This window comes from Chroicocephalus ridibundus, chromosome 1, assembly GCF_963924245.1.
Source record: "Chroicocephalus ridibundus chromosome 1, bChrRid1.1, whole genome shotgun sequence".
Lineage (NCBI taxonomy): Eukaryota > Metazoa > Chordata > Aves > Charadriiformes > Laridae > Chroicocephalus > Chroicocephalus ridibundus.
The window spans coordinates 120,467,368-120,479,735 of NC_086284.1; the positions used below are offsets into that span (position 1 = coordinate 120,467,368).

General features: G+C 35.4%; 1 protein-coding gene across 8 annotated transcripts in view; it reads right to left on the reverse strand.

Moving 5' to 3' along the window:
* Window positions 1-2,749: 2,749 nt before the first annotated feature.
* ARL13B (ADP ribosylation factor like GTPase 13B) overlaps window positions 2,750-12,368 on the reverse strand; it is a 46,963-nt gene continuing 37,344 nt past the window's right edge. For 3 of the 8 annotated variants that reach the window (XM_063348880.1, XM_063348871.1, XM_063348864.1), the window contains exons 8-11: window positions 10,502-10,730; window positions 9,897-10,013; window positions 9,364-9,432; window positions 2,752-4,861 (exon numbers count right to left, since the gene is read on the reverse strand). In XM_063348880.1, coding sequence (XP_063204950.1) covers window positions 4,785-4,861; window positions 9,364-9,432; window positions 9,897-10,013; window positions 10,502-10,730 — 492 coding nt within the window. In that variant the 3' untranslated portion in view covers window positions 2,752-4,784. Of the gene's footprint in view, window positions 4,862-8,111; window positions 8,156-9,343; window positions 9,433-9,896; window positions 10,014-10,501; window positions 10,731-12,368 lie in introns of all 8 variants that reach the window. The other 5 variants (XM_063348890.1, XM_063348899.1, XM_063348926.1 and 2 more) reach the window with 5 other exon arrangements.

The following is a 12,368-nucleotide window of genomic DNA, read 5'->3' on the forward strand; positions in this document are numbered from 1 at the left end:
TCCTCTGAGCCTAGCGAACAGAAAAGACTGGCCATTACTGTGACTTTTGCTCTTCAGTTTCATGTGTCCACAACTTCCTGGAGCAAGCACAAATTCTGAGTCTTCACTATTATTATATAGTAATTTAGAAATACACAAGCAAACATATTCTCCACGTTTGTTGTATTAGGACAGACTTAGCAAAAGCTTGCTAGATTTTATGGAGATCAAAGTTTTGGGCAGCCTGACTTTTAGGATAAAAAAATATGTAGATTAGAAGATCATGTGAATTAATGCTGTTGGGATGTAGTACTCTTTGGGAAGCTTTTTTAAGACTGTATTTCTCTTCATGATAAATTTTAGGACATTGCTTTTTTGCAGTAGCAAATGCAAACATGGTGGGAAGACTGACTAAGCATCGGATTGAGGTCTGCATAATCTACTACCTTCTGAAGAAAATTTTTACATGTATGTAAAGACTTCACAATCCTGAGTCTCCTACTCTTTCTCAGTCCTTCAGTCCATTATTTAGTTGCTTATCAGTGAATAATTATTTCAGTAGCACCTTACTCAGGCTCACCTGGCTTTGTTGGTCTTCACAGCTTAACCCACATACTTGGCTTGATGCAAGGACTTCATTTCTTGTTACTCATTCTCACTCAACTTTTCCCCCTCTCAGTCTTTCTACTAGCCCCAAGAAGAGAATCTGAAGTGCTCTTAAATTCATATTTGCTGGGAAGTATACACAGATTGCTAACCATTCCGTGGTCCATTTTCCTAAAATCCTCTGGAAAGCACAGATTTTGCTACCATAGAGCAGTTGCCAGAGCAATCCCAAGTAAGAATATACAGCTTATGTGAACAGTAGGGGGAGAAAACAGAAAAAAAACCAAACACCCACCTCCAAAAACCCTCACAAAACCAACCAAACAAGAAAGAGATTCTCCTGTCCCAAGACAAATGTGTCTCAAATTATACTTACTTCTAAAATGTAGTTCCTCGCTCCATTTACAGATGCATCTATTGAAATACTGTGGGGTATGTTCTGCTCAAAATAGTAAATACTTTAAGTTGAATGAATTCCAGAAGCTAGGAAGCTGACAGACAGTAAGGCAAAGTTAGTGGGTGGCATCCTGAAGTTACAAGTACTAACCCTTCAACTAAAATACTGGAATATCTTAGTGGAAAAACTACTGTTTGAATGTTATTTAAAGAAAAAAAAAAACCAACAACCTATGCTGCTTGCTTTGATACTGTCCATTAATTTTCTAATGCGACATTATATGCAAAAATAACTGTTCTCAGGACATATACTGGTTTCTTCTGGAGAAGAAAATTGTAATGAGACCACTCGTGGCAACCTAATTTTAAAAGTCATCTACAATAACAAAACTGAGAAATCCATTTTTAAGTGACAGATAGGCCTCCAGAGGATAGAGTTACGGTTCTTTGGGTTTCAAGGAAAGAATAATCACTGCAACCTTTACAAAGCTCATACAGAATTCACAGCCCAGAAGCTGAGAGATAACACGGGTTTAAAGCCTGTTGCACAGGGGCTTCCACAGCCCCACTGGTAGCGTGGGTGCGGGCTGACTGGTGTGCCCCAGGATCACCGGTTACACTTGCCTCGTCGGCCCCTCTGCGGGCGCCTTGGTGCTCCCGTCTTGATCCTTGTAACCAGGGCTCCCGAGAGGGCCATTAGAAAGCTGGCATCAGCTGTCTGTTGCAGGTAAACCTTCTAAAGCTTTCTAATTCTCCATGAGGGCTGTGGAATTGAAATAGAAATCTCACAAGATTATCAAATAGCTTTGAAATCGCAGTGCTTTTGTCTCACCTCAGTATCAGCGTCCCTCGCTTACTGTGCATTATTCATATGGAGACACCACATCACAGATGTGAAACTAAACCTAATGGATATCAAATATACCTACCTTTAATAAGACAATTATAGTTATCATTTTCTATTGAAAACCTTTGAATCTCTGTGTAAGGTCCTTCTGTGAATTCTATGTTTTGACTAAAAAGGAAGAAAACAATGAGAATGACTTACTTTGAAGCACTGATTACCTTTTACACTAATTCAGCTCATGAAAATTATTATTCCTATCTTAGAAGGTACATTTAATTTACCTTTAAAAATTTTTATCCAAAATCTATTTAGTGGGGCACATAGATAATGCAAAATGTTCTGCTCATGTAGCATATTTCTGTTTACTTACCGCTTGTGTATTTAAGTACAAATACTCTTAGCTGAATGCACTGATACATTTTGAAAGTGACCTTATTGTCAACGAAAAGCATCAGAACTTGACGAAATCTTCTAATTTGTGCAATAATTATTACCTCTCAACTTACAACTGTGCAACTTACCACCTCTCAAATACTACGTGCACCATCAAAGCACTTTAAGTGTATACGTATATACATAACTTAGTGCCAATCTGTCAATATATTCTAAATGTGATCACATTGCAGTCGTAAAAATACGCAAAGATTCTGTCTATAAGGTCTCTATTTCATACATTTTAGCAATGTAAATGAGACTTGCAGCCATTAAGCATTTATGACTATACTTGCTTCCAAAAATTGTAATTTATGATAATATGGGAAACATGTTGATGCTGGTGCATTAGTTTTATTCTATACATAAATGTTATCATGAGCAAATAAAAAGTTAAGGTACTATAAATTACTGAAAAAATTACTGCAGTAAATAATTACATATTAATAAACAAAACCGTATGAAACATTTTTTAGTACTTTGGTAATATATTGGTAAAATTTATTTTAAAAGCAGAAACAAAACTGATACATGTGTTCACATACACAACACGCATAACACATATTTCACATATAAGTATCAACATCTTCCATTTCCATTTCTCAAATTTTGTTTCCACAGCAGTACTCAGCTTTATTTTTAATAAAGACTTCCATTAATTTATTTTAGATTTATTTTAGATTTAGATTAGGGTAATACTTTTCTAGAAACTGAAGCTGTAAAAAAATAAGCTTGCAAATTTAGAGCCTTTAAGCCAAAAAATATAAGTGGTAACATAGCTAAAGATAGTAAGATTGAGATTGCACAAGTAAGCTTTTATGCAGCCCCCCTCTCCACTTCATATTGTGTGTGTTTGAAGTGAAAATGACTAAATCCTGAGAATAATCAAACTGAACCATGTTACACTATTAGAACACAACAAAAGTATTCTTACGCTCGCAGTCACATACAAATTGTTTCATCCTTACACTAAACTAGCAAACTTGGAATATTCCTCTCCACCCATTCCAAACTTAATATTCCTAAAACTGATTATTTTCTTCCCCCACTCAAACGTACTCTTTAAAAATCTTAGTTAATAATTTAATTTCAATTAATACGGTAGATATTTATTTGTGTAACTCATTGCTCTAAGGGGTATACGGTAAAGATTTCTAATGTCAAAATGCTGAATATATACCTTGCATTGTTTTAAACATCTACTAAAATCTTTTGGTAGTAACATGTTATGGAAGACTGAAAACGTAATAGAAAATAATCAAGTAATGCTTCTTCAAAAAACCTTTGAATGGGAGTTTCATCCTTCCTGTAACTAAATGGCATTACCTTTGCATAATATACCAATGGTTGTTTCCAATGTAAGAGGAAGAATAGCACATACAGAGCATTTAAATAGAGATTTATCCAACTGTAACCCTTGTTGTTTATGCATCACTTGTATGTGATTTTTTTTTAATGTAAAATTAACACATGACATGAAAATATTATGTAAGTCCTTAATAATTTAGAGTTTCTTTTGCTTTCAAGGTGGTGTTTTAGTATTATCAAGATTAAAAAGTGCTGGAGCTTATACGCATACTGGGTGATTCAGTTTTCCATCAGAATTGAGGACTGAATTAGTGCAAAACTTTCACTATGTGCAATTTTCTTGTACGATGTAGTAGACAATACAATATTCAGCTCTATTTTTCCAACTGCATTTTTTTACCTATGCCAAAATCAGTTAACAAAACAAAGAAAACAACACTTAAGAAAACTTTCAGACAATTCAAACGGAATAATTTTGTATAAAATGTATTTATTTTAAACTTCCCTTTCTACCTTCCTCCCCCTTCAGATTGCCAGAAATACAAAATATGCATCTGGTAATGTAATCTCTAATAAGTGGTATTGCTACTGTAAGAGAAACATAAGAGTCAAACATACTCTGCTTGTATGCATTTGACTATCAGCTTTCTAACGCTTTCTAGGTATCATTTTATTGGTAGTAGGTACGTGTGTCCACTAAAACTTTAAAATAATTTTATAAAAAGTTAGAAAAATATATTCAATATTTGTTGCATAACCTTCCCACATTCACTCTATCATACATGAATCTTATAAAATGCTTTAGAATCATTTATTTATTAGCTGCAAAAATACCAACGATGTGCGGCACCTGGAGAAAGGTCTTAGTGAGAACATACAATCCAGTATTATGTGATCTTGATGGTATTTTTCTTCAGGTTTACAGCTACGAATTTTCACAAGTAAACCCAATAAATATTCCATACCACGTTCACATGAGCATCCATAGACACATAGACCTTTCTTCATTTCATGCTAAATCCTGAAGAAGAGCTGGTGATGTGAAAAGTAAATGACGAAGTCTCATCAACTAAGTACGATAAAATGAACTCCATGTTTATTTGCCACCAAGTTATTTTGCAACAAGCTGATAGACTGCCATTTTTAAAATTTTCCTTCAAGGGCAAAAAATGTTTCTGATTGATAGATTTTTTTTAAAATGCTATTTGTGATCCAGTTAAGCAATGACATCATGGGTATCGCCGTTGGGTCTTTGGCGTATAGTCAGCGGGGGCAGAGGCTTTCCGTAGAAATCTGCATAGAGAAACATGAGAGAAGCAAACCCACATTAATCTGTTATTTACCATCTCCCTTGCTTAAAGGCTGTTTAAATAAGGTAAAACCTTGCTTCCGTGATGAAAGCTAGGTAGCCTACAAGTTTAGAGCTAATTCCTACAAGCAACTTTCAGATATAGTGCTAATTGTCTGGAGGTGTATTGGCCGAAACAGGTTTTAATTACATTTTGTTATATATGCGTCAGCATTTGCAAGATCAAGCCCAAAGATAACCTGTAAACATCCCTAAAAATAGGAAGGGCATCCAAAGTGTACAAATTAACAATTGAAAAAAATGAAGTATTAAAATTTGAATGTTACTGTACTCAAATCTGCATTACAACGACGTTTTAAGTGACAGTAACGCCATGCAGCATCCAAAATTCTGGGACCATTTATGCATGGCATCTATATTGAAAGCCATGCTAATTTTCTAAAATAACTACATTAAGAATTTTTAGATAAAAGCACAGTATTTCCTTTTGTCAATAAAGGAGTTTAAAGTAGTAAAATTGTCTAAGACAAAGTTATTGAGTACACCAGAGGAGAATAACAAGTATCCTCAAACATTTGTAACTGATATAAAAAAAACCCCAAACCATGCAGACTGGTACATGCAAAGCATTTCACAAGCAAAATAATATCATGAAAGATGGTAAGAGGAAATAGGTAGAAATCAAGAAAAAATAAAAGCAGCTTTTTGAAGCATTCAAATCTCAGTTTTGTTTATACAATTTCCTCCACAACAAAGCCTCGATGGCTTGCCAACACAAAATTCAACTTTAATAATTCATAATTTTCCAAGAAAATTAATTCCACTTGTTCTACATAGGCAATAACTTGCGTTAAAATTGTATTCCCAAGCTAAAATTAACAAAAGCAAGCAAGTTGGGTTCCATTACTCTAAGAATATGTTTATATGTCTGTAGGATCAAGGTGTTAGTTATCCTTACATTTAATCAGCAAAATAATAACGCTTTTATATTATTGTTGTAAATCATTTGATTTTAATAGAGCTAATTCAGTGTTACAGCGGCATGTGAAAAGCAACAAAACTGTAACAAATGATTATAGGGTAAATGAAAACCTGTACAATGGATGTTTTTATTAGTCAGTTTCTTGAGTCTGGCAAACAATTTTAGGACTGCCAGGCAATTTTACCTCCTATAATGGGAGAGATTTATCGTTCTTGCAAATGTATCCTCCAGTGACAATAAATAGGCACTCATACCTAGTGTTGTGCTAGAATCATTAGCATGACTGGAAAAATTGCAGTCTTTAGTGAAAATAAGTGTATAATTAAAGATTTATATAATTGACTCTACTGCCTGTTAACTCTGCCTAAACATCCAACGTAATGTTCTCTGCTCAGAAAGACAGAAAAATGACTCAATATATATACTAAATAGCCTGCTCACCAACACTTAAATTTTTCAGTTTGCACATCAAATCATTAAGACAGATTTATGTCTCTGAGAGCACCTCGCATTAAAAAACAGACCTTTGGAGGTTGTTTCAACTCACACTACACTAGTTTTATATATTTCAGCAGCAAGGTCTACACCACTTACCTGTGACACTTCAAAAAAAAAAAAAAAGAATAACTGCTATCCTAACTCACAAAGATCTGTACTAGAATGCATGGAAATACTAAGAAACACCCGTTCCTGTGTTTTTTTCATGGACTTGCAGAAATCAACGCTACAAAAAGACACCTGTTTTGAAGCTTAAGGGGGCTTCTTGACTAATGTTGAGGAGCTATCAAATGTTTTATTGTTACAGTCTTGGACAAAGACTTTGGAGAGTACTCCTGAAAATAATGTCTATGCATAACCAAGGCTCCTTAAACTTTTAAAAGCAGACTGTTAAATACTTTTTTTCTTTCCTTCCTCTTACGGACACTAACAATTTTACCTGGAGTCACGACAACAGCATCTACTGGACACCCTACAGGAACTGAGGTTTTACAGCCTGGTCTACATGCAGGTAGGTGCTCATTTGCCCCATATACAAAGGCTTTTCAGCCACTTGGCCAATAACAGTTTCTCAAAGAAAATTGTTCAACAGAATCACTATAGAAAACAATTCGCCTCAGAGAATTCAAAAATCCCACAGAAAAGAAAGCCTTACTAAAGGAAATGAAAAAAAAATAACAAACAAAACTTTAAGCTTTCACTGCAAATCGTGCTTTCAAGACATTTATACCAATTAATCATGAAACCAATAAGGAAACCAGGCCATTTTATTTCACAAAGGTTGAATGCCTGAAAAACTTTTAAAACCACCTTTCCAGTCAATTATGGGCAAAGCTGGACGCCCTCACCACCCCCCAATAATCTGAACTGATTTATTTCTTTGCGGAAGGGACAACCAAAAAGAAGCTGGTTTTCAGAAAGATGCAATTCTGGGAATATTTTAAAAAATGGATCAAAGGTAGGCTCCACTGGTCTTAGGAAAACTCGAATGAGTTTCCAAGCAGGAGCAGGCTCTCTGTCTGCAAAATATATAAAAAGTAACTGAAAAACACTGTTGTGTGACAGAAAACAGGCAAGGACAGATGGCAAGCTAAAATCAGTGCAAGCTGGACTTGGTACTGTTAGGTTAACGGTTGAACTCAATGATCGTAAGGGTTCTTTCCAAGCTAAATGATTCTATGTCTCTCAAATGATCTGAGTAAAAAACCAACTGCTTTAAGCAAAATAAGTAATTCACGCTCTTGGATATCAGGACCTAACTAAAGGTTTGACAATGCTGGACCGTGAGTTTGAAGAGCTTTTTTAATTTATAAATAGTGCTTTCCTAATATATGTTTTCTTGCTTTCTCAGATTTTCTATATCTGTGTGAATCTTGTGAGTGTCTCAAAATTCCTGAAAAAAAAAAAGTATCTCAGAAAAGAGCAGGCAAGGTCTTAAATTCAGCTGCAAAGTTCTGAGCACTGCAAGTTTCCTCTGATCTCAATGGTTACAACTCTGGTCTAGAGATCATTCCCCTACCAACATCTTTTCCATTGTTAGATTCCAAAACACTTTAATGATTATTCTTATGTTACAAATGGACTAAATTAATACAGATCTCAGGTTATTAACTTACACAGCTGTGAGTAGGGAACCTAGCTTAAGCAGTTTCTTTCCTCTTTGTCCCACCCATGCTCTTGCTACAAAATGCAACACCTCCCTTAGGCACAGGTAAAAATTGAGTAACACCCCTTCCCTTTCTTCCCCTCCCTACCTCTTCATCAGGCTTTTCTTTCTTGCCGCCTTCTCTCTATATGCCTTTAAAAAAAAAGAGCAAGATGGTTTTATGATTAAGACTACAAATTACATTTTTGCACATGCTCCTGTGAAAAATAAATGTCTGGTCTCTAGAGAACTTAATTCCTCTTTAGGCATCTTTTAGGATTCTTTGGCGGAGAAGCTCCAATGTTCTGTTGTGTCAGAACCTCAGCAGGTATGTCCGCATAGCGCTGTATTACATGACAGTAGTACAATCAGTTCAAGTCAGGGTTAAGCTCAAGGATCACTACAGCCACACTGAGCTCCTTTCTCTGTAAGTTTCTCAATTAACGTTCGTCTTGTTCAATCTGTTTAAGTGTTCCCATTGCTTTAGTTTGGTCATCCTCATCTCATATTACTCCATCTTCACTCGGCTTTTCAAAATTTGAAAAATAAAAATGTAACATAAATGAAGACATTATCATTTAAAACTGAAAAAAGATGCAGTATGAGCATATGAAAATCTTCCACGATCTTCCAAAAATTAGAAAATAGGCATTATTGAAGAGAGAAATCAAGAATCTACCTACTACACCATGACATTTCCGGTTATTAAACTTATTTATCCTATCAGTTTATGAACTTTCAGGCACAGTGGCTCTTCAGGTAAAGTAGCAGATCCCAAGCTTTATCACTGACGCCTCTCCTTGCAGGCAGCTTAGCGCAGAACCAGCCTGGATATGGAAGAGTCACTATGGATCCCAAATTAATAAGCCCTGACAGATCTCTGCAGTCCTGCTTAGGTGTTTCCGCAGTATCTTCTCTGCTGAGTACCTCAGACTTCTTGCAGTACCCACGTAACCCAGCTTCCGTCCCCTTTGCATCAGATAATGATGAACTGTATACATGCAATATGTGTTTGAACTCTTAAAGTAAGCGGTCCTGTTACTCTCTGTTATATGACACATTATAATATGTAGGCGCATGCTGCTGTGCAAATAACTTCAGATCAATAATAGCTTCTGATATGCCGTGCCACTTTAAACTTTGTAAGGGAATCTGAGAGACCTCGTTCTTTTTGGTAAAACAATAAATAAGACTTGAAAAATCAAAAAGATGCTTTCTGCTAAGCAAAAGAGTTAGCTTTTGGTCAATAAAAATTAGCATGAAGAAATTAAAAAAAAGATGAAGAATGAAATGAATGTAGAAGTGAATGAACAATGGAGAATGCTTTTAAAAAGTACAAACCCCAAAATATTTTCAATTACCAGCATGATGTGTTTCACCAAGAGGCTCAAGTTTTCGAAGTCTATTAAGTTTGGGAGTTCCCCAGCCAACTAAAGAAAAACAAAGAGAGTCAAAACATGCCACAACTGCACCTGATTCTGATGAAATGTAGGGAAGCCAGTTCTCTGGGAGAAATCAAAGCATTTAGAAATGCCAAAAGTATGTAATATATTGTATATATGGTAAATAATGATGAAATACTTTAAACTGATTTATCCTTAAAAATATTGATATTTTTAATCACTTTTCATCAGTGAGCAGTCAAGTCTCTGACTCTTTTTTTTTTTTTTTTTGAAAACAATAACATCTTCCCCTACACGGATTGGATCAAATCAATACTGCTGAAAGTTCATACCATGAAGTGTGAAACTGCATCAAGAATTTCCTGAAGGGTAAGGTTTAGTAGTATATCTCTGTATAAAGACCATTCCAGTTTCATCATTCACAAATGAATATTTTAAAGGCCTAATAACCACAAATTGAGACATCGATTATTGTTTGTTAGGACACTTACCTGGTGGAAGAGATGGTGGTGGCGTAGGATTTTTGGGAACAGCATCTTCTGCATTAACAGGTTCTACTCTGTGGCCCCTTTTTAATTTTGGTTTCTTATTTTTTTTCTTACTGTTATCTATATCAAACAGAAATAAAACATTACATACCATACAGTTATATTCAGAGAATATATTAGATCATCTTTTAATACAATTGTTAGGGTGAGATGCATCAGCATTTTCAGTCCAAAGTTATACACAAAAGCATGTGAAATGTAAAATGTAAAATTTACACAACATTTTGCTATAGAAAATAAACGGTAAGCATAAAATATATGCAAACTCTATGTTTTAATAAAGAAATTCAACTTAGCTTGGTACTGATAGAAAGTGGACCACATATTCAATTATGATAAAAATTAACCTAGTTTCAGCTACAGTATCAATCACACCAACAAACACACACTTTTTTGAAACATATTTTCCAATACAATAACCTAATGGTGTATTTTTGTGTTTTCAATAGATTAAATTGATGTGCAGTATCATGAAAAATAATACAGAGAGAGGGAAGAGCTAGGTGAAAAATAACATTAAATGACACATTAAAAGGAAGCAGTTTTACCTGAGTCAAGGCATTCTGAGGCTTGCTCATTCCCTTCTTCATGCTGCAAAAGCTGTGTAGTTGTAGAATTGCATGTTTCTAGTCTACTATCATTTGTATTTTGGCTACTGCTACTTGAGACGTTCTGGGCATCCATTTGTTCTTGCTCTGTTTGAGATTTCAAGACAATTGTAGCCTTTTCAGTCTCCAACCTTTGCCGCTTCTTTTCCTTTTCCATTTGTTTTTCATTCTAACAAAAAGTGTAAGATTTTTTTAAAAACTTCTAATGCTGTAAACTGATTAATAAGACAGGAAGGTTATTTTAAAAATCAAAATATTCCTAACATATTTTTCTGTCCCACATCTAGCATAGAAAACATTTTCAAATTGTTGAAGAAATTAAATTTCCAATATCCTGCCCAGAGGAAGCTGGCGGGGGGGGTTGGTGGGGCAGAAGGAAGGATTAAGAGCAAAAGAAATGATCTTTAGGTTTATAGCCTGTTTTCTTGCTTTGTTTTTGGTCATATGGCAAAAAAAAAATGCAAGCTATATAAACAACATCAACAGTCCTGAGCAAAAGGTTAGAAAACTCCTAATTTCTTCCTCTTAACTTTTTTTTTTAAATGTTTTAGTTAAAAATAAATAAGTACACACACACACAGAGTTTAAGTACCCAGAAAGTGCTACCATGATTTGGTCAAATACCAATTGTGTCATACAGACTCAATGAAACAGTAGATCACCATCTCTCCAATAATCACAACTATACCCTTCTCTTCTTACCCTGTATGTTATTATAAAGTGTATTATTGTTCCTGTAGCTGACTTTGCAAGATATATGGATATGCGTGCTTTTGTCCTGGGGAGAAGCAAATGTTTGAATTACTTACTGGAAAAGTCACTGAGAATTTATGTTTCTTGATATTATATTACCTATCTCAAGTCAACTGAATAAAAAGATATGGTACAATAAATAAGAACTACCTGAACTCAGAAACACAGGTTAAGGAAACTTTATATATTAATACACTTTTCATATTTCAAAGCTAAGAAAACTTCTCAGTTGTCTCAGGTTATACTCAGAAATCTAAATAATTGAAGTAGTCAGTGATATTTCATGTGACTCACTACATCACTAAAACATTTTACAAGAAACTAAAAACCCTTGAATATTTTCCAACCCTGAATATCCAATAGTCTAATTAGGAAATGTGTTCAGTCATCTGTTTACAATACCCTTATTTTACTGTGGCTGCGAAACTTTTTCTGCCTGAATCCGTAATAGGGGATTTTCTTAACATCAAAGCATTGATTCACAGAATCACAGAAAGGCAGGGGTTGGAAGGGACCTCTGGAGATCATCTAGTCCAACCCCCCTGCCAGAGCAGGGTCACCTAGAGCAGGTTGCACAGGAACGCGTCCAGGCAGGTTTTGAGTGTCTCCAGAGACGGAGACTCCACCACCTCTCTGGGCAGCCTGTGCCAGTGCTCTGCCACCCTCAGGGTAAAGAAGCTCCTCCTCATGTTTAGGTGGAACTTCCTATGCTCAAGTTTGTGCCCATTACCTCTTGTCCTGTCCCCGGGCACCACTGACAAGAGCCTGGCCCCATCCTCCTGACAACCACCCTTTAAGTATTTATAAGTGTTGATAAGGTCACCCCTCAGTCTTCTCTTTTCCAGACTGAAAAGACCCAAATCCCTCAGGCCTTTCTTCATACAAGAGATGTTACAGTCCACTAACCATCTTTGTAGCCCTTTGCTGTACCCTCAGAATGACAAGATTAATAAAGATAAATAATGTTGTGCAGACAGACTTAGAACAATTCTTTTAAATGAACCATTTTTCCCATTACCCCTCAGACATTTGTTAGCAGTAGGTCTAAATTAAT